At 39.4% G+C, this 27,413-nt stretch overlaps 2 protein-coding genes and 1 long non-coding RNA gene across 4 annotated transcripts in view; 2 read left to right on the top strand and 1 right to left on the bottom strand.

Annotated features, from left to right (window-relative positions):
- Positions 1 to 6,275, top strand: part of pxdn (peroxidasin) — a 57,969-nt gene extending 51,694 nt beyond the window's left edge. For both annotated transcript variants that reach the window (XM_088087405.1, XM_042500494.2), the window contains 4 exons: positions 934 to 1,045; positions 1,677 to 1,809; positions 2,331 to 2,444; positions 3,526 to 6,275. In XM_088087405.1, the coding sequence (XP_087943531.1) occupies positions 934 to 1,045; positions 1,677 to 1,809; positions 2,331 to 2,444; positions 3,526 to 3,669 (503 nt within the window). In that variant the 3' untranslated portion in view covers positions 3,670 to 6,275. The remainder of the gene's footprint in view (positions 1 to 933; positions 1,046 to 1,676; positions 1,810 to 2,330; positions 2,445 to 3,525) is intronic.
- Positions 6,276 to 15,138: 8,863 nt separating this feature from the next.
- Positions 15,139 to 19,935, top strand: LOC148187505 (uncharacterized). The gene is made up of 3 exons (XR_015778756.1): positions 15,139 to 15,591; positions 18,498 to 18,594; positions 19,797 to 19,935. It is a non-coding gene; the product is annotated as an uncharacterized LOC148187505 (long non-coding RNA).
- Positions 19,262 to 24,991, bottom strand: ccr6b (chemokine (C-C motif) receptor 6b). Its single transcript, XM_042501005.2, has 2 exons — positions 24,416 to 24,991; positions 19,262 to 20,866 (listed from the first exon to the last, which is right to left on the bottom strand). Exon 2 carries the CDS (start codon positions 20,855 to 20,857, stop codon positions 19,766 to 19,768), a length of 1,092 nt encoding a protein of 363 aa, XP_042356939.1. The 5' UTR covers positions 20,858 to 20,866; positions 24,416 to 24,991; the 3' UTR covers positions 19,262 to 19,765.
- Between the last annotated feature and the right edge of the window lie 2,422 nt (positions 24,992 to 27,413).

The raw sequence follows: 27,413 nt of genomic DNA, 5'->3' as shown, positions 1-27,413 counted from the left end.
CTTTCATCCCAGATTCTGACCCTGGTGTTCACCCTTCCTTGACAAAATGTACAAGGGAAGAGCTAAGCTAATAAACAGACAAGATCCTGCCAGAAAGGAGAGGGAGGGAGGAAGTTAACACACTTGTTTGTGTCTGTCTGTCTTTCAGTGAGGCTGCAGCCAGATTCACAGTTGTGTTTGGCTCCATTAAGACAGAGGACACTGCTGAGAACTTAAATGTGTGTGCATGTATGTGTGTGTGCAGCGCAGCAGGGTATGAGCGTGCATCCGTGTGCTCATGCGTGTCTATCAGCATGAGATAGGAAGTCTTGTTGTGTTTAGATAGTCTTTGTCTTTTACAGACTCTTGTCTGGTAAATCAAAGGCACTCTGAGGCTGAGCAGCCGGCTTTAAACTTTTACAGATAACTAGATGGTCCGATCTCATTCATTGGCCCTTCCTCACATTTATTATGGACTGTCTCTAGTTGCTCTGCTGACGCTCAGCATGCCCCAGGTGTGTACTAGGGCATGAGCAGGGTTCTGTGTTTGTGTGCGTGTTTTCTACTCTCTTTGATCTGGGTACAGTGATGGCAGTGTGAGACTGAGTCATGGTAATACAATAAGCCTCTTAGATCAGCACTTTGAAGCAGAGAGAAAGTGGCATCAGCAGTCCTGGTTTCCTGTTTTGTGTGTGTATTCACGGGTGGGTGGCTGTATTTCTGTTTGTGCATAAAGGGAAAAGATAAACCTAATCTTCCCACACAAGTTTCCTTTATTCCGTGAGGTAAAGTGCTTAGTTGTTGTCATTATATCATATTGAATGAAAAAATACAACCTAATTGTGAAAATTCATATGGTACAGCGATAAAGATTGCCATTCTCGTTAGTGTCAGTGATTGTTTATGTCGTACTTTGTGAACCACAGTTCGTTGTATTTTGTTCGACCCCAACAGACTGCAGAACCAAGGGTCAGTTCAATGCCCTGTCATACCACTTTAGAGGACGCCGATCAGTTGAGCACAGCTACAGAGAGGATAGACCAGCCAGCAGTATCCAGGAGAGCAGGTAACACAGCATGGCAATATCACAAACTATATCAGGAAGTTTTGAAATGGTGAACTGCAGGGTCTCTCAACATGCTTTGCCCCAGGGTAACTTTTGCAAATTGAGAGGAGGCCAGGGGCTAGTTAATAAACAAACATTAATAATATTCATCAGTATATATAATATTGAATTGCCTCTTTTCAGCCTTCAACACTTGCTTTCCTCACTTATCTTTTCCAAGAAATAATACCTGTCACAGCAAACCTGCACAGGTCCAGTGTACACAAGAGCATTTCTAGGATTTGAGGACATTTGGGCCCCATCCTGGACCTCTGTCAGAGGATCTGGGAGATCCTCCCCTGGCACTTTTCTTACAAACAATCTCAACTTTAATGCTTTTTTATGCACTGTGGCTTTAATTTACATTTAAAGTACAAAAAAAATTCCTAATGCGAATCAATTTTTGTCGGCGAGCCACCTGGCATCACAGGCCATAGATTAAGTATCACTGAAGCCCTTTTCCCACTGGACAAATTTTTCTGGTAGAAAATGGATATTATATGCAGTATATGTAGTTTATATAGTCTTAGAGAGGCTATAAGGAGGCAATTGTTGTAGAAATGGAACCTCATTTTATGTTTCTTTTTTGCAGCCCAGTGGAGGAAAATGTAGAAAGTCTTTTAAATGTTACTGTGACCTCCAAAAAAAGCACTGAACCTTCAATCAACGACTTCCAAGACTTTGTCTCTGACATGCAGAAGACAATCACTAGTTTACGAAAGCAGGTGAGTGTCTGCCTCTGCACACACACACACGCACACACACGTATCGTCTCTGAACATGCTGCATGCCTGCAAAGTCCATTTACTAAAGCTATGCTGTAGTCTAACACACTGACACAGCCAAAGCCCCATACATACAGACATGTTTCACATTAACATGTCAGCGGTACAGTTAATTCCTCCGGATGGGGCCCAGCATCCTGACTTTGTTTTCTGGTGAGCTGCAGCCTTTTAAACGCAGAACCGATGATTAATAGATAGTCTGGTTTTAAAAGGTGCTGGATTGTTGTGTATATAATAGGGAATGAATTGTACTTAGGAAGTTTGTATTAAGAATGTAATATGGTTCTATATGGCAATATATTTGACTTGATATTGTACTCGTGCAGTATGCACATGCTCATGTACACGTGACTCAACATTTGTAAAATTTGTTGGGGGCCGGGGGGGGCATGTGGCAGAGTTGATGCAACCACAAACAACTGCTGCTCTGAGTAAATCTTTGTATCTTTGTATCTTTGCAGATTAAAAGACTTGAGGCCCGTCTGAGCAAGACTGACTGCACTGATAATGAGGGACGTGAGCGAACAGACGGAGAGCGGTGGAAAAAGGACTCCTGCACCACATGTGAATGCAGAGTATGTTCAACATATAGAAATCAGCATGAAGTGCAAATGGTTTACACACCACACAAACACATGCAGTTCTTAATCCACTCATTTTTTTCACTCGAAGAAGCCGATCATGTTTTTGTATCTCCGTGTGTCTCATTGTGGAAAGGCTGTCCATCACAACCAGTTCTATGTGAGCTGTCTTCCTAGTTTAAATGCCCCACTTTCTCCCTGTCTGGCACTCGAACGAGTGTTTCACCTCCTGCAGCTCCTCTTGGCATTACTCCTCTCCTGGCACCAGTGTCTCCCTGTAGTGTTTGTGTGTGCCGGCCACTTCTCTGCCTTTCATTCTTTATCTCTGACACTTTTGCAGTGCCAACTGTTGGCAGAGGTGATGGCAGCTCCATGCCAAATCTGGCTGCCTCTGATCTTCTTCTCTTTCCCTCCCACTTACCTTTTTTTAGCCATTTCTTCCACTCAGAGTTTATTTTGCTCGCCACATTTGATAACACACCTGTCAGTTTCTCTTTCATGTCTCTCTTCTTCCCCTTGGCTTCCTCAAAACTCTCTTTCCACCTTCCACGCCTTGCTGTAATTGGAGGATTTTTGTTCTAATTGAATTTGGCAGGCAGAAGCACAATGAGGAGGGCTGTCTGGGAAAGAACAGTTTGGTTCAACACATCATGTTGTTGCTCCAAAACAAAGCACCTCATTGTTCTGTTCAGCCGTGTCATAAGCATCTTACTAGAAACTTGTCGAAGGCAAAATGTTTCAGTTTCTGTTCTGTGCCAAACAAAACCACGAGACAGTGCCAGCTCATGACCACACGCTGAAATCACTCATTCACACATTTTACAGTCACATTATGTTCGTCTGTGAAGTGGTTATGTCTCTTTTAGACACCTTTTCTCAACATGCACATAAATGATCTGATTTTTTTTATACTGTTGTAAATTTTTCTTTTCTTTTTATGTATTTGTGTTTTTTTAGTACCTCCTGTACCTTGATACTAGTAGTGCAGCTGCACAGATCACAAACATTTCATCCAGTCTAATCTAATAAGGTATCTGACCTGTTGCCCTTCTTCCCCTCCCCCACTCCCACCCAGGAAACCCAGGTGACCTGCTTTGTGGAGTCATGTCCACCAGCCGAGTGCAAACGGCCAGTCAAGCTAAAAGGCGCCTGCTGCCCGGTGTGCCTTCAACACGCAGACGTTAAGAAGCGGCAAAAAGCAGACACCCGCCACGAATAACCCTCAGGACCCCCCCAGCAAACACACTCTAGTGGCTGAGAGTCACACACTCACACACAGACATCCAGAGAGAGGATGGGACTCCTGAAGGTGCGCCGATCCACAGCCACCGATAGCCTCGATAGACGCAATAGCCTCAGTTCTTGTTTTGTTTCATTTTGTATTCTTATTCGTTGATTGGGGGAGGGGTGATTTTATTTTATTTTTCGGATTGTTGCCCCCACCAGGGCCAGCAGCCTGAGGCTCGGTTTGAAATCCTCTGGCAACCAGCCAGCGATCACTAAACGGATTTATTTCTGAACCCGACGGGTGGAAGGATGGATGAATGGGTGGATTGCAAACACGACGGACAAACCTCTTCTCCTTGCTCGGGGTCCACTGAGGCTTCTGAAGTGTAACAAACAGCCAGTGTGTTTGCTGTCCTGCGACTAACACTTGGTGACAAAACGCAGGGCCACTTGCCGTCGACAAGCAGGAAAGGGAAGTAGATTGAAAGGCGGCAGCCATTTTGTTGTCTAATAAAAGTTTCTCAGGTTAGAGATGCCGAAAACTGGTGCTATTTTCCCCCCCTTTTTTTTTATTAATGATTTAATCACTAAATACAAACCTTCAAAGTATTGTCTTTTGTACGCAAAGCAACCTATATACACTCAGTATATGCCTTTTTATGATAAATCACAATTGAGAGGATGGTTTTCTTCAAACTAAAAGACTTTATGAATAGATTTACTTAATCTTTTAATCCAAGGTGCTTTATACCATGTTATAAGTATGTTTTTCTCCTCCCTTTTTGTATAAAAATGCTTACATATGAAGATAATGTGAAGCCCTAGGAAAATGTTTGTAATGCAAAAGAGATGTCTACTGATTACTGCTCCTTTATCCATGGACAACTTGTTAGTTGACTGACTTATTGTCTCTGCTGGCCTGTCCTGAACTTGAGTGAGGTGGAGCCGTGTAGTGCTCCCCATTGCAGGACACTCAACCCAGCTCTTGCACTGTTGTGCTCCTTTCCAAGTTTCATTTTGCTTTCAGAAAGCAGTGAAAGAATATCCATTTTTACCACTGTCATGTTGTGAACTTTGTCCCAGTATTTTCCTCAGTCTCCGAAAGCCAAATGTATGATTTAGTTATTACTTCTAAAATGGCATAAATAGCACGTGTCTATCTATGAAACTATGTATGAATGTTGTAACGAGGTCAGGACTCAGCCTTTGGTACTGCTCACTCTACCACAGCAGTATTCTCCTTCTGGCCTGCTCGCAGATTTTTTATTCATGTCTAGTCTTTAGTCCACAGACTGAACACAATTGAAGGACTGCTACCATAACTGTTGCTGTGGTGGACCTGCCGCTCTCTAGGTCCAGTTTAGACAAGGACACGCTTGCATGCATTCCTTTGTCAAGCTTCCACTTTAACTCCACCTTTTCCCTTTTTTTTTTTTCCTCGTGTGTTCAGTGTTTGGATATTTCCCCCCGTGAGGACCGTCTTCAGTGTTGATACAGGTCAGGAATGCTCGTCCTGCTCATGTTTCTTTGCCATGTTGAAGATTTTGAGACCGGGCTGACGTCATTCGGCAGAGCATGTGTGGAGCGCAGGCTTCTCCAGCGCTCTGACCCTCATTCCGCTGTAATGGAAGCCATATGAGAGGGGAAGCGAGGGTAATGTTGGGGGAGGGGTGCTGATGATAGGGATACAGTGTCAATCACACCAAGTCTCCACCATGTTGCTATTGTGAGAGTTATTCCACTGACCCCTGTCAGCTGGCCCGACACATGTACTGTATTTAGACCCCCTATTGTACCCCATGCACTGGCTCGCTTAGTGTAACATAAGTCACGTTTTTGTTTTCCTGTTTTGCTTTGCTCCTAATTATGGTGAAGCGGCTGCAGCTGCAGTGTTCCTTTCCATTGTTTTCTTTATGTGGTAACGTCCTGAGCAAGCATCTGTCACTAAACAGAAATAATACTCTCCGGAATGTTCCATCCAGGATTCCAGATGGATTACTGGGCTGGCAGTAGCACTGGTAAATTGGTATCATATCATATGTTTAAATATACTGGACAGGTTTGTACATCGAACTGTTTACATCCGTATTTTTGTCTCCATTACTTTCTGACTGTGGCTCTTCCAACAAGACCTATATGTTCACATACTATTCATGTGTGTGTGCACATTTTAATGCATTTAGAATTTTGATATATTTTCATGAACTGTGTGTATGAATGAGTGTGTGTGTCAGTCTCAATAACAGACTAAATGTATTTTGGCAAGTGTCCCAAGGTTTGGCTGTCAAAGCACTGTGAGCTCTCTTCGTTACCAGTCTTCACATTCATATATCTATTGTATTAGTTCATTTTTATTTTCTATTTTCATCATAGTTCCCTATCTTTCACCACCCCAAAAACTCCCAAGTGTCAATGGAATGCACTGCTCCGCAAGACTGAACATGCTTTACCTACACTGTCCCCTAAACAGTGGTCAATGTGGATATATTAGTACCTATCATGACATTTGTATTGTACGTTTGCCAAAGAATGGTTTGCACTGTAATGTATGCCTCTCGACAGTAATAATAAATAAATAAGCCACATCTGAATTAGTCATACATGTTGGTGCCTGTTCTTTTCCAGCTTCTGTGCTTGGCAGCACAACTGAACAAAAGATGAGCTCACTGTAAAGATGTGACCTGTCATCAGCTCATTGATGCTCTGACATGTGGGGACATTTTGATTTTGTTTATAACAAAACATTTTGCACTGATCATCTAATCCAGCCTAAAACCACGCAGTTTTGTTAAATTGGTTGTCTGTGCGTCATGCTGGTCATTAAAGGACCTTTATATGATATTCAGAGCATTAATTTAACAGCAAACCACTGTGTTTGCTATGTTAAAATATAGTGGAGTAATTGTGTCTTGACAAAGAATGAAGTCACGCTCTGTGTATGTGTTGTAATTCGAGTTTATCTGTTTGTGGTTGCATGTGCATGTGAGTCCCGCCTGAATCCCAGTGGCTAGCACATCGCTGCTGCTCTGTACTGCATTCATGCAGCGGTTACTGCTGATATTAGGACACCGTCCAGTTTCTCTCTGGTTAATGTTGTTAGGTCTGTCAGGGTAGCGCTGTTGCCATTATTAGCAATGTTTGCAATGCTAGCACCGCTGGCTGTTTGATGCAAGCTCAGCTACCTCCATGTTGAGAGCCGTGTGTAGACAACCTCTGAATCATACATAACCCTCTGAATATGGTGTACAGCTCCTTCAGCATGGGCACTTAATGAAGTCTATGGAGCTGATCAGCTAATATAGCATTTTGTATTTGACTCACATCTACTTTCTTAGTAGTTCCTTCTCTTCCTAAAGTGCCTTAATACTTCCATTAACAGACTTGATCATACTTCCTACAGTAACTTCTGGTTATCTTTTTTTGGCAGTATTTGAGGCATTGCAATAGTGAGACTAGTAAATGCAAACACAACACTACTCAGGTGACAATGGTACACATACCAGCTAAACATCAGAACATAAGAATTGTCATTATGAGCATGTTAGTGTACTAACGTTAGCATTTAGTTCAAAGCCATTTTCTGCCTAAGTACAGCCTCACAGAGCTGCTATCATGACTGTAGAGCAGACTGTTGTTCCCCTTTGTATGCTTCTCTGCTCTTTCGACATGAGAGACAACACTATCTAAAGCAAGTGTATCCAAACAAAAGGCAGCTGTGTGGTGTTTGAGGAAAGATATTTGCAAAGTGAGTAATATTAGAAGCCTGAGAACTTTAACCATGTGAAGATAAACCTCAGACTGTTGCTCACATGTTGTCTGGCAAACAAACCCACAAAGGTTTTTAAACCTGTGCTTTGTGGCTAATTATGCTCAGCTCTGGAATAACTTACTTTCAGATACTAAATTATTAGTGTATTTGTGTTGAAGAGTATACTCATTATGTCTACACAATGTTAGAAAAAGTCTAATTATTGTTACTGACTTTTAAAATACATGTAAACATCTTAGTCTGATTCAAATTGCAGTGGAATTTCTCTAAGTCAGCCTAACACGCCTAAATAATGCAGTTTACTCTTTTGTGTATACGCCTCAATCGGACCAGAACTGGCCTAGGTCTTCTGAGCATGCTCCATAGTCCCTACACCAGACTTTGACCCAGAAGTCAAATGACATAAATTTGTAGAAGAAAACCTGGAGAAACAAAAGAAGAAGAACAAGGGAAGAAAACAAAACAAGACAAAGGTACCAAGTAAAGGATAGAGTACGTACGAAACGTACAGCGCTCAAAATTGTTATCTATATTTTCAACCCTTTTGCTGCTCGCTAACTTGTTTGGTATGCGACGTAATATGTCAACCGGAAGTAGGTCCAATAGCAACTAGCTAAAAGAGAATCACCAGCTACCATGACGGAGTCAGACATACTTCCATTAATAAACTGATTCTCCCCTGATGCTTGCTGCTCCGACAAGGACAGTAGCGCAGTTTAATGGTCTAATCAAGCTATAATGGTAGCTTGGTTCAACTGTGCATGTAAACATACTGACCGACCCGGACATTGTGTCAAAAGTAAGCATTTCGTCTTACCTCTGCTTCCACTAATCTCCATCTCCTTGCTTTCTGTCCTCGATCCATGTCCCTCCTTCAGTCCTCCATACTTGTCCCTGTAGACTCAGCAGCCGGTGCAGTGAGTGGACCGAGGCTCTGGAAAGAAAACTGGACCAGGAAATGAGGTTTCCAGTGGCTGCCCAGATAAAAGCGCCTTCATCTTCAAGCCAGGCAGGGAAAGACATTATCACCCTGACAACAAGGGACCTACCTTACTTCGAGCAAAAGGTCTGTTCCTGGGAGATACAAACATGAATACACACACATGCATGCACTTCCTGGTATCTGCTGCTCACTTCCCAGCTTTTGTTTGAATGAAAAATCCTCTGTTTACTTTGGAAAGAGAAGGACAGTCTGATTATGTAAGTAAGAAAGAGCTGTATGTGTCTGAAACTGAATGTGGGTAGACAATACGACACAGACAGCCGTCAGAAAAACACGAATCAGAGCACAAAATCAGCTGTATTCACCTGAGACGCCCCAATCTGAATCTCCATCCAGATACTTTTCAGATCTTGAAGCAGACAAGAGACAAGAGGCAGAGGAATTGCGGCTTTCAGGGTTTGGACGGGACACAAGCCTGCAGCTGCACAAGCCTGGCTACCCAGCAAGCCTCTCGCTTCCCACTCATCACATACTGGAATTTCATTTAGGCAATTGGCTCTCAGCGTTGCACCTCTCACTGGCCAAGGTGGGGAATTCTTTCCCCTCGCTAGTGGAACGTCATTCTCATTTCCAGAGCGAGGCGGATGAAAGGGAGAGAAGTGGCGTCCCGCTGGGGGAAAATAGGTTTTGCATCCCGGGACTCAAAGGACTGCAGCGACGGCTTGTCACCCCCAGTGGGTGGGAAATGTCATGAGATGGCTTCCCGCTAGTGTTTTTGGCTCTGACACACAAGCCCACTGAGTTTATAGTGCAGGTGTTTGCACAGGCAGTTACTGTATGTGTTAAACTGTTTGTGAAGTGTCTCACCTGATGGGATCACAAGGGATGCACTCCACTGGCAAACTCTGGTATATTTTTGCACATAATATTTTGAGTTGCTCTGTCTTTACTTTGTGCCATTTATTTGTTAGAGAAAGTGGAGCTTGAATGTAAACTTTGTCCCAATGGTGGATCAAGAGGACAGCTCAATGACTGTCCTAATTCTAGAGTCCTGTGCTTGTTTGGAGAATTTTATTGTCTTTTTGCCCATTGTTTTGCATTTTTCGTCGACAAAAGTACTCTCTTGGTTCACTCTCTGCTGCTCTCATCAACCTCATTTCTTCCTGTTTTTGGCGAAAAGATAAAACTTTACAGTTTGTCTCACAAAAGTTATGAGAACTTTTGTGCTCAGTACTTTCCAAACAGCCTTTTCTGCTGGGAAACTAGACTTAAAGTGAAACTTATCTATGCTCTCATCAAAGCCAGACTTCTTTGACAAAAACAGTTTTACCTGTTTGAACATGGGAGCTGCTGGTTTACCATTGCCTCGATACTGTGCGATTTTGGCATTTTTTAAGGGGTTATTTCGAAGTCAGCAAGGCAATAAACAAACTACAGATTGAGGCAAAGATAGACCAGCAGCTTCTATGGTAAGCAAAGTAAAATCACTGTTTTTGTCAACAGAATGGCTTTGAAGAGAACATAGATAGGCTACACAAGTTTCAGTTGAGTTTGCCGTTGGAAAGGGCTGTCTGTTTGAGAAGTACTGAGTTGCTTTTGATGATGTTTTTGTACTGTTTTGCTCTCGTCAAATGTGGACCCCTTTTACACCATTTTGTCAAAAGTTTTCTCGATTTTTGGATTCCTAACATAACTAGGTTTTTCTACACAGATGGTCATTTAGGGGATAAAGTGCTCATACAGTAGCAATTTGCTCTGGTGTTATGGGCTGGTACCTGTATTTACTGGCAATGTTGCTGTGATTGACATGTTTGATTCCTGATTTGTGCACTCATCTAGGCCTACAGCTACAGTATCTGCCGTGTGGTTTAGTCATTAACAGTAAGTTCATGTGAAATAGGCTATAGTAAGTGTGTGTATGTGTGTGTGTGAATTTATCAGTTTGTTTCAGCACTTTCACGCTTGTGTTCCTTCTTCCTCTTCAGTTCCTGATGTCATTCTCAGCTTTTGTTGTTTCCAAATCCCAACGTATAAGTTACACTAATTTGATTTACGGATGTAACACAGCGCCAAATTGAGTGCTACGTTTGACCCCTCTCCCCCGTAGGGAACACTCTCCCCCATATGAACATACCAAACTCCTTTCCCAGGTCTATTAACTGTAATTGCCAAAGCAGAATAGATCCGGTCGCTGAAATTTAGACAAAACAGGTCAACAGATAAGTTATCTTCTATGTCAACCAGTGCAGATATAATCATGTTGGATATGCGTGTTTGTGTGTGGGAGCTGGGCAGTGGGTTGAGAAGAACATACAGTTCCTGCGAAGTAATTGTTACTGATAGAAAGCCAAGCTAATCTCATGTGAGGACTGGCTGAGCGCCTCGCTGGCAGATGACTGACTGGCAGATGGGATGACTCAGTGCGTGACCAACTGACTGGCCGACTGATAGGCTCAGTGGTTGATTTGCCTGCATTCCTCAGTGGACACCAGCAGGGTACAGTCTGACCCAGCGTGATAATCCCCTTGCTGCCAGGACCCCTAATCAGCTCTCCTCGAGACCTGAAGTGGGCAAGCTAATAGGGGAAGCCAACCTGACACACTGAAGGAATGTATGTTCACACGCACACAATCACAAACTGCGGCGCCAACAAAAGCTATCTGTCTGCAAAACATCTACATCTCACTAAATGAAAGATATCTTGGACAAGATATATGAACTTGGCTGGCTTTTTCCTCCCAGAGGTTGGGAAATTTTACTTTGAGGTGTGTGAAACGGGCATTAAATAATAAAAACTGCCAAGAGACAATTGGATGCTTTCTGCAACTATATCAAAACATGTACACAAAGATTTTCATTGTGGGAATTCACCCGATGTTACACATCTCTGAGGAGAGAAGAGTCACAACGCCGGCTGTGAGCCAAAGGGGAACTCCTTTCTGTTGTGAAATAAAAGATACAAAATAAAATGAATGCTGAGGAATGCTTTGTGCTTCTGTTATGGTTGTTTAGCCTTGTTGCTCCAACACTTCTCATCCCAAGTCAGCATATATTGCCACTTTGCAGTGGACTTCTGTGTCTATATGTTATGCTCTAGGTATCCTTTCGCGTCTGCTGTTTACATTCTGGAATGCCACTACCGATGCCAGGATGTCAGCAAAAGCACATGATGGGATTATGCTATAAAAGTACATAGTTATGTTTAGGCAACAAAAGAACATGGCAACCAGCTCCAGGACTAGGCACCAACATCATGGATGGTTAGGTTTAGGCAAAGAGGGCATATCGAAAGTTGTAGAAAAAAAACATAAAATTCAGATGAGAAGAAAACACTGATTTTCTTATTGAAAGTCCAGGGTTATTCAACCCATCCACAACCCCTCATGCATACCCTATAGAGACCTTTGTGCTCCTTATATTATGATTACCGGCAGCATATCAACGTGATGCTGTCCAGCCAAGTGTCATGCAGCCATGACAGGTTCCATCTGTGCACGTTATTAACTGATGCTCTGTGTTCACATATCATGTTGCCACGGCAGGTGCCATCTAGCCGTCCAGTGGCATCTCATACAGGTGTGAAAGCGGCTTTTAGCATCGGGATCTAACACTGAAATTGCTGCAAAAGTGGCAGTATTTGACGACTTCGTAATGAGAACGGGCTGGAAGCTCACATCGTGTGGTATTGCAGGATGTTCTGTTGTCGAGCAGATTTTGAATTATATCCAGAGGAGTTAACCATTTAACATACCCTCATACAACAGTTCATATAATATTCTGCAAATTAACACCCAATGATTGACAGTCTGTCCTTAAGGTAAAGTTACGTAATTTACATACAATTACTGAGGTTAGGTTTAGTATAATAAACTTGGTGAGCACGTACCTTAAAATAGCTTAAAGTTTCTATGGTTCCAAACACCACTCTCATATACAAAGTCCTGTGTTTTGTGACCCGTCTATTGCCCCAACCTGCCTCTTTATTTGGCTGCTTGGGACCGCTTCCTCATGTACTGCCATCAGGGCATTCATCATGTGATCATAGCCATCCAAAATACTTGGGTTATGCACAAATTACTATTATAGCCAGATAGTTTTACAGCATAATATTACTATTTTGGTGCATGACTTTTTTGTAGGAAAACGTATAAAAGTGCACAAGAACAGCCCAAGCAGTCGAACACTTACGTATATGTTTTGCAACAGATAAACTTCTTCCCAAGTGAGCAGTTACTAGTCTGATATCAGACAGAATGGGTAACTTAGAATTTGTTTCCATCCGTTTGAACATTTTGTCCACTCTTTTCTGCAATTCCCTTGGAGAGTCATGGTTGGATAGTCATGCCAACATAGGCTACTAGTTTTGCCTGTGTTAAAAGGGTGTAGCAGAGCAAAGTAAGATAAACTACGATGTTGGTCAATATTCAGAAAACTTATCAATTCAACAGCATAGCACCCTAAACATGTCCTTATCTTGATGTGGACCAACTTCTATCAAACTTATGTCTCCTGCTTCTGATGTAAATGAAGGACTTCCAGTGGTTTAACAGGGGTTAATGTAATGGACTGTGATTAACAGGGTTTAACAGGGTTAAGTTTACTTTGACAGTACATTCACACTTCATTACAGATTCAATAGCACAGCAAAGGGGAGAAGATCAGCAAACTTGTCTGTCATGGAAGGTTTGACCCTGCTCTTAAGCAGGAGCATACCATTGCGATTACCTCCTGCTGTTAAGATGTTGTGGAAATATAAATGAGCGCAGTTTGCTACGATGCAGTATACCATTGGAAGAAGACAAATGCAGTATGAGAGAATAGACTAGAGGACAGATTTTATTTCTTTCTTTGTTTTCTGTTGGGTCAAACTTTCATGCCAAGCTTGTTACGGCTCAGAGAGTCACACTGTGCCAACAAGGAAAACAGACAGAAAGTCACTGTCAAGCAATGATGGATGAATGAACTGTTTAACTGTGTCTGCGAAAGGCAACACACGTCCAAATATACTCTACTCCTCCAGGTTATTGCACTCTAGCCTCATGCATGCATGTAGCATTTCCAACCCAGCCCATGTCCTCCAAACCAAGCAGCAAATAAGTCTGGTTTGATTATATCATCACGAAAAACAACATTGTCTGATGTTTTCCACTCTGGAACAAAGGTGGGGAGTCCGGACAAGTCACACAATTGAACTATTTGCCATTGTTCTCCAACATCTGGTGAAGGTCTTGTTATCTACAAACAAAGGTACTCACAATAAATGCACACAAAGAGATGAACAAAAACACATTTAGCGCATTAATCTCGGCCCAGGCTGAATTACTGAATTAACTATGAAGGATCTACCAAGTAAATATATTACGCTGCTACAATAAAACCCCTCAGCAGTGATGACTCCTGGGAGAATGAATCACAAACTAATTGCAGCATAGAAGTCAAAGGAGTGACTTCATTGTCAAATACCAGATGTTTAGATGAACATATTCAAGTGTGGTTAAAAAAAAGTACCCCTCATGGAAAGTGTTCCTCAAAGGAGAACCTCGTTTAGTCACTGCGGCGCCAAACATGGCACACAGCGCTACCTTGTTTTAGCATGTTCCTAACATGTGTGACTGACGGAGGGTGATCTGGAATGAGCCTGAGGCTAAAGGGTCTCTAAATCACCACAGTAAAATGATCTTTTAGAATTTGTTGTTTCTCTGAAGATATATGGAGGGTCATTTATCACCTCATGCAATAATTCCTGACCCGAGGTGACTGGTTCATGTCAACAGAGAGGGCGTCGATGTGAGAAATGTCAACGAGTTATCTTCTCATGTAACCTCCAAAATCATCGCCAAAGTGATCGTGCACATTTCACTACCCATTGTCTACAGGGATTAAAACATTCTTTGACTGCCACTTTCAGTATCAAACCCACAATGAATCATTAACTAACTGTGCAGTTCCCCTCAGCTCTGGAGCATTTCAGTGTCTTTCAGCTCATTGTTTTGGTTGTAAGGCCCTGAACTTGCTTGCAGTGTTTTTAGTGTCACTGCTACAAAAATGGCTGAACACGTCCCAAACTATTTGTTTAAAAATACCTGCTTTTTCCACCACATAAAAATCTGGACATGTCCTGAAGTCTTAATAAAAAACACCCACTTTTTTCGCTACAAAAATAGAAGGACATGTCCGAAACGTTCTTTAATAAAGGCCCACTTATTTATTACAAAAAATGTCTTGGCATGTACCAAAGTCTTGTCAAAAGGAGGTTAACAAAAAATTAACAAAAGAATACAGAAAATGTTCCAGAAAGCTGTGTTTTTAATTAGTATAATTTTTTTTTTTTTTTTTTTTTTTTTAAAGAAAGTTAATTTTCAGCATATAGTTCTGGTCATTTTCCCGTTTTTTATTTGTTGCTTTTTTGTTTGTATTTTCTTTCTTTTTTTTGTTTTTCAGGTAGTTTTCTTGTAACTTTTTTACTAATATCTTGGTAAGTTTTTGGACTTCTCTTGTAAAGTTGCTCATTGCCTTTCTGCCATGTCAAAGAAATCAAACCAATTTGCTCATTTCAAAGGAACTCAGAACTGTAGTTAAAAAACACACCTGTTTTTGGTGATCTTGAACATGCTGTCTGCTGCTTGGCTGGTAAGAAACTCAGCTCATATACATGTAATCTAAACTACCTCATACATATATAATGTACATTTGTTTTACAGAAATGTACAATGCCAGTATTTTACTCTGGCGACTGGACCATGCACACACACACACACACACACACAGATGATTTTTACAAATGCTTTCTTATTGATCTCCGCTCAGGTTGAAGGTGGAGTGAGGAAGATGTCTATCAAACACTCTGCCCACTCCTGAAAAGAGCTCTACTCCTCCAAAACAAGTGAAATCACCTGTGTGGGTGTACTGATACGCACAGGGCCTTCAAGTAGTGCAACATCTGGGGAAACTGGTGGCTAGACCCAAAAGCAGACACGTGGGAGTAAAACGCAGTAAAGTTGATTTTACAGGCTTGAGTCCACAACAGGCAGGTGGGATCAGCAGCAGGTAAACAGGTAACAGGCTCAGAGGAACAGCTGGGCACCAACACTAAACTAACAGGCAAGCAGCAGCTGTTAGTGATTGCTGATGAGGAGCAGCTGGGTGAGCAGGTGACGGAGTCTGTAGGAACCTGCAGCAACCTCATGGCAGCAACCAGAAAGGTGAGGAACCACAGAATCTGGAATATTCCACAAAACACTTGTGGAAAAAACATCTGCACACCTTTTTGCACATTTTATAAGTCTAGTTTTGCTTCATTTGACATTTGTATCATAGTTTCTTTCCCAGTTCATCATCAGTGGAGCAGCTCCAAACTTTAACCCCATGACATCATTAATTTGAGTTTTAGCATTTGAGAGAGTTGATTATGTTTTACTAATATTTGCGAATTGTCTTAGACCATAGAAATAACGTATGAATTTTGAAAAAGGTTGAAGTACCCCTTTAGTATTATTACTTATACCTGTTCACCACATACTCTGGCATTTTAACACCAATGCATGAAAAATTGTGCAATATTATGGCATCCATGTTTCTGAAATCTTCAGTGAGCTGCGAAAGAGGCACACGTGCACAAACACATCATGTGTTGACTGATTTTGATATTTGTCTTTATCTGTTATTGCTGCAAACACCTATGAAAGGAGCATCTGCACAGGCAAGTCACAAGACAGGTCAGGTGGTGTGTAGAGACAGTCTGCTCACTGAGGACACCCAGTGGACAGGTGCTGTGGCAACCGACCTGAGAAACATATGGCTCGTCCTACACGTGTTCTCTTGTGTCCAGATGAATCCAGACTGCGCCTGCATCCAGCTGAGTTTAACTGCAGTTCACATCTGGCATTCAAATGTTTCTAAAATGGGTCTCGAGTGAAATATCAATTTGATTGACTGATTTACATTGCGTAATGTCAGTGCTGGAATTCCATACAGTTAAGCTCTGTGACCAGCTGGCTCCAGGTTAGCAACGCCACACATATTCCAAATGCACAAGAGACTGAAATCCCAAAAAATGATCCTGAGCTGGGGTATGGTATATAAAGTATAGCTGGGAGTGTGTGATGTAAGAGCGAGTGAGTGTGTGGAGCTAAAGTAAGAGAAGAGAAGCCTCCAGTGCAGATGTGCAGGTTTAAACACCAACAAAAGAGGAAAGCAAGCAAACAAAGTGGGAGGGTTGTCAAACTGAGACATAAAGGAAATAGTAGTTAAACTAAGAAGGACTTCATTTGTAAAATAAATCACTTGGAACATGAAGAGGATAAATGCTGGTGCATCATCCATCATGTGAAATCAGTGATTAAACAAAGCTTACTGAGGACATCCAGTGGATGAAAAAGGACAAACTGTACCCCTTCAGCTGCTTTTATGTAACAGGGGGCAGTCATATTTCTCCTGGTCACTAATAAGTGTGTACTATCCAATGAGTACCCTGTGCTTTAACTGATAAGGAGATATTAGATATTAACAGCCATGTCAGCACCATGCAGCTCCTCGTGTGGTTAACCATACACAGTTTTGCATATTGCATTTGTGTATTTATCTTTTCTAGTAAAGGTGTCAATATATTATTTTATATTGTACAGTATCAGTGCTGTGATAAACAACAGCTGGCTGTTTGCATTAAATGTTTTAATGCAAACTTTAGAAAATGTCAATCAGCTGTCAGTTCATGGTTACTGAATTAGACAAGGCAGGGTATTGATGTAGCACATTTCAGCAACAAGACAATTTTAAAAGTGCTTTACATAAAATATCAGAACTATTGAGACAAATGTTCTAAAAAGACAAAATGCAATTAAAAAACTGCAATTAAAACAGTCACAGAGCTAGAATAGAAAATGAAAACAAGATACATGTAGAAAAAAATAGTAGTAGTCATAGCAGAAGTGGTAGTAGTGTTGGTGGTATTTTTATTTATTATTGTTATTATTACTATTATCATTACTTATTCTTCTTATTGCTTTTATGATGTATTAGTCTTGCAAATAGTGCAGTAACACAGCTGTTTCTGATATGTGAAGAAGGCGAGTTTGGTTTACATGTATGACACACAGTCTCGAAAGAAAATCCAAGCTCTTTTCAAAATGCCTTCATCATCAGCATCACCTCAGCTTCTCACCTTCTTCTCAGTGTTTGTAATGCTCCTAAAATATTTCCTTTGTATACAGTTTTGTTTCTATAGCTCAAAATCTCAAATTTGTCTTTAAACCATCAAAAGAGGAATTAATAGTAAAAAAAATCAGGAAGTGTATTTTCAGACATAAAAGAGATGTTGTGTATATGTAGTCATAAGTAGAATTACAATATGGAGAAGCTATACTACATTAGCAGTAAATGTCTTTTTAGTAAATGCCCTAGTAAACCGAAATCAGTCACTGATTGTGTTTATATGTACATGAATAACCTGTTTATGATCTAGTTTTTGGTTGTTGGTTTGTTTTTTTGTTTTTTTGTATGGTTTTAGCATGTAAACACTATATGCCGAATAACCAGGATAGGCCTTATAAAATATGTTATTCATGTCCATGTAACCACACTCCCTGTTTGACATGATTCTCACTTCAGGAGCTTTCAAGACATGCTGTCAAACTATCTGGCTGCACTAACAGCTTTTAAATTCTGCATCGAATGTTATCAGCCCATTAAATGGTTGTTATCAGTTTTCATTTGAGGTTCTGCTTTGTTACGTTACGTGCTGTTGTTAATGTGCACTTGATTGGGTTCTATTAGGACCTCTGCTACATTTCTGTCTGTAGTCTGTGCCTCAGATGGCAGGCACTTCTCTGTTGTCCCACTTTGACTGCTTCTGCTTACAAAACTCTGAAACTTTTACCCCTTGACTCTGGAAACTTGTGGTAGCATTTGCCAGACAATGACGTCTGTTCTGACCCAACTACAGGAAACAACAGTCATGGGTACAGGGAGATAGGTTTTGAAATTTGTCTTTCCCCACAAAGAAAACAATTCCAAAAAGTGCAGCTTTAGATAAAAATGAAAGCAAATTTGTTATTTTCTATGTATTCTTAAAATGCTTAAAATGCTTTTTTTTTTTGTTTGTATGTTTCAGACATCACCTGCTGAATATGTGAGACAACAGCGTTTCCAAGAGAGGACCGGAGGTTAACAAGCAGATGTTTACACAGCTTAAGCTCAGTTGTGTCTATGTAAGTATAAAATTCTGTCACATTTAGGTTTTACTTTGTAGGTGTTATTATTTTTGCTTTAATTGTGCTTATGAACCCTCTCACCATCTGAGCAAAGTTTTTACAAAGTGTGTTATATGTGCCATAGTCATCCAGTATCAGGTATCCTAAAGGAAAACATCACCCCAACATGATCATTTATATGTCAGTTACTCACCCTGTGTTACACTGAATTTGTGGAGGAAAATTTGTCTCCCTTGTATGCCTACAAAAGAAGGATCCAAAATCTAAGACAGTTTCTAATGAAGTTAAATAAAAAGGGTCCATGTTTAACAACAGCTAAATTATATTAAAACTTTAACATACTTCCCAAATTGACAGCCCTTTCCATTGGAGAACTGCACTAATAGCGAAAGTTTTATATATATATATATATATATATATATATATATATATATATATATATATATATATATATATATATATATATATACATATATATATACATATATACAGTAGATATATAGTTATCAGATATTTAGTTATCTAGGTTTTATATATGCATGTATATATAACTGTGTGTGTGTGCGTTTAATGACTCAAAACCTATTTTTCAAAACATGTTGTGATTGAAAGTTTGTATTGATAGTATAATTTAAAAAAACAAACACTAACAATTATTTATTAAATGCCTCATTTATTATTGGACTTGGATTTCCAATTTAATTTTGGATAGAACTGGAAAGAAATGTTTATTTTTTATAGGCCGTGTTTATTCAGAAAGTGTGACAGAAAAATACAATCAGACATGCAATATATAAGAACTCATTATAACAATATGAGTAAGTACTGTATATGGTTCTGGAAAATATGAAGGGATTAGCAACATACAGAGGTGGTGACATTCTTATCTTGCATGCATAGAAATACATGGAACAAAGAGGGTTTTTTTACAGTATGGTGAGAAAAATACAACAAAATATCCGAATGAAACTGACTGTCAATCTGTGCCTTTTCGAGCAGTGTGGAAAATAAGACTTCTACAATATCACAGAATATCAAATTGAAGCACAGCTACTTTCACTTCTGCTTATGTACAGCAAGAGCAAAGTAAGAGTTTAGGAAAGTAAGAAGCTGTTTGATCACTGGCATTGCTAATAACGCCCTGTAGAAGGTTTGTACCACTACAGTGTCATGCACTGAATGATGTCATGTTGTTGCAGCCATCTGAAGACACGCGGCCTGAGATGCAAACATCAGACGTGGCGCGTGACGTGCGAGCATTGTAGATGTACTTTTTGCTAAAGCACCACAAGTCCCTCATTATCTGCTGAAAGTGGCTCCTGAACTTCACCCCGATGAAGGCATAGAGGATGGGATTGAGGCAGCAGTGGAGGTAAGCTACGCTCCTGGAAATGGCCAGCACTTGGAGTTTCATCCTTTCCACCTTACAGCTCCTCTCTTTAAAAAGCGACAGAGTGTGGCTCAGCAGAGTGACATTGTAGGGGAGGTGACAAACGATAAAAACCACGACAACTGCCAAAATCACTCGCACGGCCTTGTGCCTCTGGCTGCTCTGCGCTCTCAGCAGCGTGCACACAATGCTGGAGTAGCAGAACACCATCACCGACAGAGGCAGCAGGAAGCCGACAGCCATCTGAAGGCTGGGAACCACCACCTTCATCAGCTTTGCAGTTTGGTTCTTGCTGAAAGACAGCTGACACATCACAGTGACAGTTTCAGCCCCCAGAGTCTGCTCCTCAAAGCGCTCGGTGTAGAGGAGTGTGGGTAGTGTTAAAGCCACTGCAAACACCCAAACAGCTGAGCAGATAAGGCGGCTGTAGGTCAGAGCGTGCGTGCGCGCACCGAAAGATCTCCTGGCCTGGACTATAGCGACGTAACGGTCACCACTAATGCACGCGAGCAGTAGCATGCCGCTGTAGAGGTTGATACTGTAGGCTGACCTCAGCATCTTGCACGCCACGGCACCCATTGACCAACTGTGCTGCTCGTTGTAGATGATAAACGGCAGAGCGATCACAAAGATGAGGTCTGCAACAGCTACGTTGTAGAGATAGACGTCAGTCATCGTTTTGGTTCTCTTGTAGAATATGTAGGTGACAATCACAAGAGCGTTGCCGATCAGGCCAAAGGCGCAGATGATGGAGTGGATGTATGTTTGGGTGATAACCTCCATGGGGTCAGGGTCGAGGTTGCACAGCCCATTCTCTATGTAATCGTCTGTAGTCTGACTGTAGTCATAATCTAGAGTAGAAGATTCCATTTTTTTCACCTGGAGAAGAAAAGATGTACAACAAAAAGGAAATAATTAGCAAAATACAACAAAAAGTCGAACATTTCTATGAGGATCTGTACCTCAGCATCACATTTTACAAGGCCTACTTTTTAAAGAGAAGTGGTGGAGTGTAACTACAGTAAGTAGATTTACTCAAGCAGTACAGTTTTGAGCTAAATTTACTTGTGGATTTTTATTTCACACTACATGCAATACTACTTCATGTTTCTGCTCCACCACATTTCAGAAGGAAGTATTGTACTTTGTAGGCCATTTGTTTTCAAAGTTTATTCACCTATTAGGACATTACAGATCTTACAGGCTATAATGCAGTACTTTACAATTGAAAGCCCATCTTTGGACATTTACCAAAACAAAAACAACAAAAACAAAAAAAAAAAATGCTGAAACCCCAGTGGTTCACCATGGCATATGGCCATAAACACTATGACTTATATATAACTTTTTATGACCTGCTATACTTGAGTTTTTTCAGTACCTTAGTTTGTCTTTTATGATACACTTACACTTTACAAAACTCTAACAATCAGCAATGATGCAGCCCACATGAAACTCGTAATAAACTTATTTAAAAATTGATAATAAATTGAAGTAATGAAATTTCGAGACAGCACAGTGTTTGACACTGATGTACTCACAGCAGTCGACAATGGCCACTTGCACAAACCACAGAACTGCATTACTCTGTAATACTACCAGTAGTAACAGTAATAATGGCAATGTATTAAGTTTATTTATGATTATAACGATTATTTCCATGGAGCATGGTTGCCTGTCGTAGCATAGTAATTTTTATTTATATATTTTTTGAATAATTATACTGGGGGGGCATATTTGAATATTGGAGAGATGTGTCTCCTACTCGCTTATGGAGCAGTTTTACACTATTGTACTTTTTTTTTTAATAAAGTAAAAGACGTGAATACTCGCCCCACTACCAATAAATAGATTTTATTCTTATTCTCAAACAAATCAGTTATGGGTTCTGACTTATTACCATTTTAAGAAAATTTTCAGATAAAAAGCGCTCCCATCAAATATCTAGCACATCATTCTGATAATTCTGATAGCAGTGCGTGCCCTGCATGAACTGGGTGAAAGTCACATCACAGCCTTTTGTGTGTTTACAGGATAAAAGTCAACGCTCTAGTTCAGCTCTTCCTTTCGGGTGCAAATGACCCAATTTCAGCCCCATTAGACATTAAGTGAATGCGCGTAAAGGTAGGCTGCAGGTGGCTGCACTTTGCGCTTTGTCTGATTGCAGAAGTTGATAAGATCTTTATCATCAAGGATCTCAGATGCATCACTAAGAATCAGCTCATGAGTAGAAAGGTCAGCGATATGTAAGGGGCTCAGGAAACACCAGCAAAGCATGCTGTCATTCTGAGAATGAATAAGACAGTGATCAAAGTGTTTCTCTGCGTGACACGAGAACATTAGATTCTTTTGATATATATTTTTTTCTGTTTGAACTGATTAACTTTAAATTTACACGAACAATGCAGCACAATGATAAACACAGGCAGAGATGTAAGGTAGCAACGACGGGCTCCGCTCCGGGGTAATGTTGTCGTATTTAGGTAAGTTTATCATCCATGTTAGTTTACACCTCAAACAAGAGAAACACTGACAGAGGACTCATAACAGACGGCAAACACCGGGTACTATTTCACTAAAACTGAACAAACAAATTGAAAGTAATTGTGAAAACTATTTTAGTTAACCAAAATAAAAATGAAAAATAGATTTTAGATTAAAAAACCAAACTGAAACAATATATAATAATCGAATTATATATATTGTAGAAATCAAGTTCAGATTGAAATGATAAAATAGAAATAAAGAATATATGTACATATATATATATATATATATATATATATATATATATATATATATATATATATATATATATATATATATATATATATATATAAATGAAAGAATATTTAATTTTTTTATGTTCCCCAATTTTAAGTTTCTTCCAATTTGGTCAAATTTGTCAAAAGAATAAGCATTAGGAGGCACTGATGCATATTTTTAGGTTGTGGAGACGTACGTGTGTACAAGTGTTGTTTGTTATGTAACTATTCTGAACATCTTAAATCTTGCCCCAGAGAAATACCCCCCATTTCATAATAAATATTAAAAAGAGATAAATTTTAAAAATCAATAACCTACTGAAACAAATAAAAACTACCTCAAACTAAACATTTTTAACCAACAAAACTGGGACTAATTTGAATACATAAATGAATAAATAAAAACAACAACAAGAAACTGCTCAACATCAGTTTACATATTACTCAAGCATTAGGAGGCACTGATGCATATTTTTAGGTTGTGGAGACGTACGTATGTACGTTGCCTTCCCAAAGTGTTGTTTGTTATGTAACTATTCTGAACATTTTAAATCTTGCCCCAGAGAAATACCCCCCATTTCATAATAAATATTAAAAAAATATAAATTTTAAAAATCAATAACCTACTGAAACAAATAAAAACTACCTCAAACTAAACATTTTTAACCAACAAAACTGGGACTAAATTGAATATATAAATGAATAAATAAAAACAACAACAAGAAACTGCTCAACATCAGTTTACATATTACTCAGCTCATGATAAAATGAAATTATTATCAAATGTATTAAATAGATTTTATTGTTCATGTAGATCAATGATATTATTAGTTACTACTGACTTTTACAAAAAAAAGGAAACCATAATAATGATGACTTTGCCTTTTCATATACAAAACAAGATATAATCACAATGTCAAGTGGTGTTGTTTGCTGTAGCAAACCAGTGCATCCACACTATCTGCAGTGTCCATAATTACACCTTTGAAAACAGGATTTCTCCTTTAAGCAAATATTATTATGTGAGACACACAATACGTGCTTACATTTAATTTTTTCAAAAAACCTGATAAGGAACAAACATGACACACTTTTATCTCTTGTTTCAGCGCTTTCACTTCTCACAAATCACTACAGTAAGATTATACATAGTAGCACAGTGGCACTCGCTGAAGAGGAAGGTATCAGGTTTTGTACATGTATATCTGTGTGAGAAGATAATGAAAGAAAAAAGCACCTGCCTTCTTTTCAGGAACACATTTTGAGAACTTGAAGTGCTCTGTAAATATTGTTTTCATATTTTACAGAACTGACTGTTCTGTAAAAGCATTCTGTGTGTGTGAAATATTATCCCTGAAACTAAAGGCACTGAAAAGTGACAATAACTTTAAAGGTTTAAAGCTGATCAGTCATGATAAAACTTTAATAATGATGAATGCAGGGCAGTTTTAAACATTTAACATGTATCCCATGCACTATGTTACAGACAAACCATTTAATTGCAATTTCACACTTAAATGCTGCCAAATAAATAAAACATAGACAAATCAAAATAAGTTATACACTTACTAATCTAAAGACAAAAACAAATAATAATCCAACACAGAATTTGGAGCATTTAATGCTTAGTTGTGCCTTTATTTTCTGATCAGGTCACACATACCTTACGGAACGATGATTCTCTGTCAGTTAATTTCTTTATCCTCCGGGTCTGATGTCGTCAAGTCAGAAGCGAGTGAAGAATATTCCTCCTCTACAGCTGCATATGAAGGCAGAGTTCAATATGGGGGCTTTATGTCACAAATACTGTGCGCTCAAAATATCAAAAGAAGGAGAAGATAAAATCAAAGCCTCCGTCTCTCAGGCTCTGCTACTGTGTGAGTACAGTGCATCACTGATCTTCCTGCTTTTTGATGCTACGCTCTCGTGCAGGGACATCCCACCCCCTGCACGTTCTGAGCACTTTTGGAGGTTTTCTTTTGCTTTGATTCAAACTGGTTTATTTATCACAATTGTTCACAGTCTTGACAGCTGCCCCCTCAAAGGTCACGCTGACACAAAAATGAATTTGTTCTCATGAGCTTGTATATGTCATCAAATTTTTAGAAACGTGAAGAAAACAAGTTGCAAATGAAAGTCCAAATAGTGTTTGAACAAGAGTTTGTTGCGCTCCCTCACTTTCATTTTCTTTGAACACACACACAAGTGTACTCACATGCTCACACACAGAAACCATGTTTCTTGTTTCCTGTCGTGCCCCCAAACCTCAGTTTGGTTTTACTGAGAATTTGTTTTCCATATGGTTTTCTTTTTCATTTCCATCATAGGTTAAGTAAGGTTAACTTAAATATTTTTATTTGCCAAAAATGTAGGTTTCATTTCAGCAATAAAAGCAGCTCACATGAAATGGGGTATTTTTAGATACAATTCTGGGCATCAGTTAATATTAATGTAATGTTATGGTGTAAATATCTTTATCTCTGTCAAAATAAAAGTCCTCTGCTAATTTCATGGTTTTTTTTTGGTAGAAAACTATTTATTATATTATTATATTATTGTCAGATCGTCTCAGATCGTTCCTTATGATTCCCAGACAGTCTATTGTGATATTTTTGATACATTTATTTGTCTTTGTATCAGGCTTGTGGTTTGACAAGATGAAATTCTGGACTAGACACTAATGCAAACATTAATACAGACTGTGGCTGTTATTCCTCTATATGACCAGCAGATAGAGCTGTTATTCAATGGATTGTTAACTAGTGGACCTCAAGACTGACACACGTTGGAAAAAGTACATCACAACTTTTAGAACTATAGCTAATTATTTATTTATATGGACAGAATGCTAGATGCATATGTTAATTTCAAGTCACCGTTTGCAGGGACAGTGGAGGGTAAAACCATCTCAAGTGAGCTTTTATTTTTGAAACAATCATTAGTATCACTTTAAATCTTAATGTAAAGCTTTATGTGACGTGAATGAACGATCTATACCTCATTATTGCTGGTTTAAGGAGAAAATGCTGTTCTTAAAGTAATAACATTTAAACAGCTTATGGTGTAGATGAGGAACTCCATGTTCAAATGCAGAATGAAACCATAATCACTATAATATTCTACATAATTGACATCTTTTTATGCAGTGTGTGGTAACTTTTTTTTGCTAAATTTAGAGAAAAACACACATCCACACCCATATACAAATATAAAATCATTATAATTACAAAGAGTGTAACAATACAGTTAAAGGACAAGTGGAGGTTTGCATCAAGGTGAGACTAAATTGGAAAAGTTGTGCTGGGAAATTCAAGAGTCTGAGCTGCAGCAAGCAAGATGCTGACAGTTGAGTTTTGGCTTTCAAAATAAAAGCTTTTTCATGTAACGTCAAAATGAAGTAGCCTATTCCTAATGTGTGAGAGAATAACACAATTTATATCAACATACAGATTAATACTACAATGACATATCCATAAATCACATTGCATTGTTGTTGTAGTTGGTTTTAACTCCCACAGGAGTGGATTATGTGGACCCCAAACTAGTAAAACTGATAATTCCAACAAGGGGATATTCAGCCCAGTCATCAGAAAAAATCATTGCATTGTCCTTTTCTGCAAACTATTTATGCTTCACAATGTAATTTTCGTACATATAATATCAACATTTCTAAAGCGACGTAGTTCAATTTGCATGTACATGTGAGCTGATTTTCTCATGAAGGAAGGAATGGTGAATGGTGTGATTTCTAGGTGAGACGAGAGCGGGGGACATTTCCAACCATGGTTGTGGCGACGAAACTGCATCTTTTAAACCAAAATGTAATATTTTCCTAATTGACACCAACCAAATTTGTTTGCTTTAACTTAATCACACATTATCCACAAGGTTGTCACAACAACAAATTTTAAATTGAAAAGGAAAGTTTCATGCCACAGCATATCAGCTACAAAATGTACAAACATATGTATATTTTTGGGGTTTGCAAAAATATACAATGCCACATCTATTCTGGCAGTTGGGTTATGATATTAGTGCTTTAACAATTGCAAAAAAGAAAAACTAGAAATGATCTTGCAGTGGGATTACTCCAGTCATAATACAGCAATCTGCAACTTAAATCTAGTGTTAGCCAGGGGTGTAAAGTGGGGCCCCTTCTTTACATAATACTCCTCTTGTTTGGACCACACGCATTTTCTACCATTTTCTAAATCAACCTCCGTTTCAATCTCAACCACACACCTGCAAAGTTTCATTACTGCATCATGCTTGTACAGTTGCAATGCTGTCATGTTGACAAATCTGTCCACAGACAGACAGACAGGTAGACACACCTGGCAAAATATTCAAAACAGTTTCTGTGGTTTTCATCAGAACCAAATTTCCCCATGATGACACACACACACACACACACACACACACACACACACACACAGACTCGTGGTGAAAACAGCACCAGCCGTCACAGTGTTGTCCTGGCTGGTAAAAAACAAGACTCCAGCCATGCCTGTATCTACTTCTTACTTCTTTGAACTTTATGTCTCCACCTCAGCTTTATCTGAAACAAGTTAAACTGCATAGTCATAGTGGGCATTCTGTGTGTTAATAGATTTCAGATTGAAGGAGTCAAGAACTTAGGTTGTTCTGAATACTCTGAATGA

Source organism: Plectropomus leopardus, chromosome 14, assembly GCF_026936395.1.
Source record: "Plectropomus leopardus strain MGB_pleo_1.0 chromosome 14, ASM2693639v1, whole genome shotgun sequence".
NCBI lineage: Eukaryota > Metazoa > Chordata > Actinopteri > Perciformes > Serranidae > Plectropomus > Plectropomus leopardus.
This window is presented reverse-complemented; position numbering and strand designations above follow the sequence as displayed.